The sequence below is a fragment of the Gekko japonicus genome, unplaced genomic scaffold, assembly GCF_001447785.1.
Source record: "Gekko japonicus isolate JY-2015 unplaced genomic scaffold, Gekko_japonicus_V1.1 scaffold939, whole genome shotgun sequence".
NCBI lineage: Eukaryota > Metazoa > Chordata > Lepidosauria > Squamata > Gekkonidae > Gekko > Gekko japonicus.
Genome location: NW_015174301.1, coordinates 406,296 through 409,815, shown reverse-complemented (window position 1 = coordinate 409,815; position 3,520 = coordinate 406,296). Strand labels below are relative to the sequence as shown.

The 3,520-nt window shown below is 51.7% G+C and overlaps 1 protein-coding gene across 1 annotated transcript in view; it reads right to left on the bottom strand.

Annotated features, from left to right (window-relative positions):
- AP2S1 (adaptor related protein complex 2 sigma 1 subunit) overlaps positions 1–2,818 on the bottom strand; it is a 20,337-nt gene extending 17,519 nt beyond the window's left edge. Inside the window, exon 1 of the mRNA XM_015424114.1 lies at positions 2,741–2,818. Coding sequence (XP_015279600.1) covers positions 2,741–2,743 — 3 coding nt within the window. The 5' untranslated portion in view covers positions 2,744–2,818. The remainder of the gene's footprint in view (positions 1–2,740) is intronic.
- Between the last annotated feature and the right edge of the window lie 702 nt (positions 2,819–3,520).

Genomic DNA, 3,520 nt, shown 5'->3' with positions numbered 1-3,520 from the left:
GGAAGTACTTCTTCACCCAAAGAGTGATTAACACATGGAATTCACTGCCACAGGAAGTGGTGGCGGCTACAAGCATGGATGGCTTCAAGAGGGAATTAGATAAGCATATGGAGCAGAGGTCCATCGGTGCCTATTAGCCACAAGGTATAGATAGGGACTCCGGGGCAAGTGATGCTCTGTCTTCTTGGTGCTTGGGGGGGGGGCAACAGTGGGAGGGCTTCTAGTGTCCTGGCCCCACTGGTGGACCTCTTGATGGCACCTGGTATTTTTGGCCACTGTGTGACAGAGTGTTGGCCTAGATGGGCCATTGGCCTGATCCAACATTGGCTTCTCTTATGTTCTTCTGTTCCCTTCCAAGTACTGCCCCTGCTTAGTTTCCAACTTATGGCCACCCCAGCAAGGAGCTTTCGAGGCAAGGGAGAAGCAGAGGTGGTTGGCCATTGCCTTCCTCTGCAGAGCCTTCCTTGGTGGTCTCCCTTCCAAGTACTGACCCTGCTTAGCTTCCAAATTATGGCCATCCCAGCAAAGGGCTTTCAAGGCAAGTGGGAAGCAGAGGAGATGGCCGTCGCCTTCCTCTGCAGAGCCTTCCTTGGTGGTGGTCTCCCTTCCATGTACTCACCCTGCTGAGCTTCCAACTTATGGCCACCCCAGCAAAGGGCTTTCAAGGCAAGTGGGAAGCAGAGGAGGCTGGCCGTCGCCTTCCTCTGCAGAGTCTTCCTTGGTGGTCTCCCTTCCAAGTACTGACCTTGCTGAGCTTCTGAGATATGACGAGATCAGGCTATACCATGACACCTTCTGTCCTTCAATCCACTGACAATATTTTTACCCTGCCCTTTTACTGAAGGGACAGTATCAAAGAATATATTTAAAATTACATCATAAATAATAATGATTAAATGACCTCAAGTTACAACTGAGTTATGGCAACCCCTCCTGGGATTTTCAAGGAAAGAGATGAGCAGAGGTGGTTTTTCTTCGCCTGCCTCTGCATAGCAACCCTGGGCTTCCTTGGTGGTCTCCTGTACAAGTACTAACCAGGCCTGACCCTGCTTAGTTTTCAAGCTCTGAAGTGGTTGGGCTATTCTAGGCTATTCTGGCTGCTACAAAGTAGATAAAATGAGGAAAGCCGCTGTAAAAGTAGTAGTATATTAGCTGCCATTAAGCTATTAAAAACAGTAATGGGCAAAATGCAGAAAATTCAACTCTGGCACTATCACAGGCTCTCAGAAGGGGAGAAGGGAGGGAACCCCTCTGACCCTGCCTTTTTTATTGCCGTTGTTTTGCGTAGTGGTTAGGAGCATGGACTCTAATCTGGGAGAACCGGGTTTGATCCCCCACTCCGCCACATGCAGCTGCTGGTGTGACCTTGGATCAGTTACAAGTTCTCTCAGAGCCGTTCTCTCACGAGCAGTCCTCAAGAGAGCTCTCTCAGCCCCACCTACCTCACAGGGTGTCTGTTGTGTGGAGGGAGAAAGAAAGGAGACTGTAAGCCGCTCTGAGACTCCTTCGGGCAGTGAAAGGCGGGGTATAAATCCAATCTCTTCTTCTCTTCCTCCACATGCAGCTGCTGGTGTGACCTTGGGCCAGTCACAAGTTCTCTCAAGGGCAGTCCTCGAGAGAGCTCTCTCAGCCCCACCTCCCTCACAGGGTGTCTGTTGTGGGGAGGGGAAGGGAAAGGAGATTGTAAGCCGCTCTGAGACTCCTTCGGGCAGTGAAGGGCGGGGTAGAAATCCAATCTCTTCCTCTTCTAATTAGTAGAATTGAGTCTGCTTACCACCAAAAAGACAACTCAGTGGGTTCTAGACCAAATGAAGCCTGAACTCTCCCTAGAAGCTAAAACGACTCAACTGAAGCTTCGTTACTTTGGCCCCACTGTGAGAAGACAAGAGTTATTGGGGAAAGACAATGCTAGGAGAAGCTGGAGGCGGCAGAAAAACAGGAAGAGGACCCGAGATGAGATGGATGGACTCCATCGAGGAAGCCGCCACCTTTAGTTTGCAGGACCTGAGCAACGACAGGACGTTTAGGCGAGCATGAATTCATAGGGTCACCATAAGTCAGAAGCAACCTGACAACACTTAACACACACACACACATACACACAAACAGTTCAAAACCGAAGCTTGTTTTGAAGCATTCTCTTTCCCTTCTTGTTGCAAAGGGCCTAATGAACTATTGCTTCTGTTTCAAAACCCACCCACCCCCAAATCTGCCTCAATATCCCAAATGTGGCATATAGCAATTATTTATCTCAAGTGGTTAAGACGCTGAACTGCAGGCTGTGGAAGGTCGGCCGTTCAGCAGTTCGAGACCCGAGTGTGCCGCATGACGGAGTGAGCTCTCGTCTCTGGCCCCAGCTCCTGCCAACCTAGCAGTTCGAAAGCAAGAAATTGCAAGTAGATAAATAGGTACCGCTTCGGTGGGAAGGTCACAGCGTTCCGTGCGCGATAAGAGGCATAGCGGGCTGAAAACTCTACTGCACCCCATATGTGCAACCAGCCACATTACTATTAAGGACAGCTTGCAAAGAGAATGCATTCATTCCAACACGAACAAACACCGCCTGATTATTCACCTACTTCCCTTTTGAGGGTCGTCCAAAGCACCCCCTTCCTGCATTAACCAAAAGTCGAAGACCCCCCCCCCTTTATTTCTCCCTCTCCCATGGAGACACCCTAGCTACTCCCCTTGTTCCCAGGAAGAGGAACCCCCTTTTTTCCTCTCCCTCCCCATAACTTACCATGGCAACACCGTCTTTAGGTCCAGGCTGAGAATAGGGGCTTCTGCTTTCCGGCCCCCACTATTTTACTGACACTTCCCACCGGATATCCGGTTGAGCGTCCCTTCGTTTCCCCCCCCCCCCTTGGTAAGTCGGTCATTGTAGTATCCGATAAGGTCGAAAGTGGCCCACGGGACTCCGTGACAGCGCTGCATGCCGGGAGTTGTAGTTTCTTCGAATACTGCCGCGGGGAGACAGCAAGACCGAAGACTGCGCCCTGCGTCCAGCAGGGGGCGCCCGTGCTACGTCGCTAAGCCGGGGAGTTGGCCGGCGGAACGAAGCCGACTGCCTCGCGCTTCGGGCGCTCTCCGAGCGTTACTTTAGCTCCAGGCTTTCGGAAGGCTTAGTAGGCCCTGAGGGGGCAGGTTGGCTGCAGGTGTTCCCAGGACGGGGAAAGGTGCTTAGACAGGGTGTGTGAGTACTAGAGAGTCTGTGGCTGGGTCTCTTGAGAAGGGTGAAGAAAAATCTTAGCTTGCACATGCTCATTACATGAATATGTCAGCTATGGGGGTCTGAGCAGAAGGACAAATTTAGAGTCCAGTGGGGCACCTTTAAGACCAACAAAGTTTTATTCAAGGGATGAGCTTTCGTGTGCAGGGCGCATTTTTTCAAACACACTGGAAGGAAGGTTCAACCTTCTCAGAGGTCATTTCGGGGGGGATCGCGGAGGATCGCAGTTCCCCCGGGTGAGGTACGGGGGGCGGGGCACATGACGAAGCCCCGCCCCCTGCTTCCTCCCCC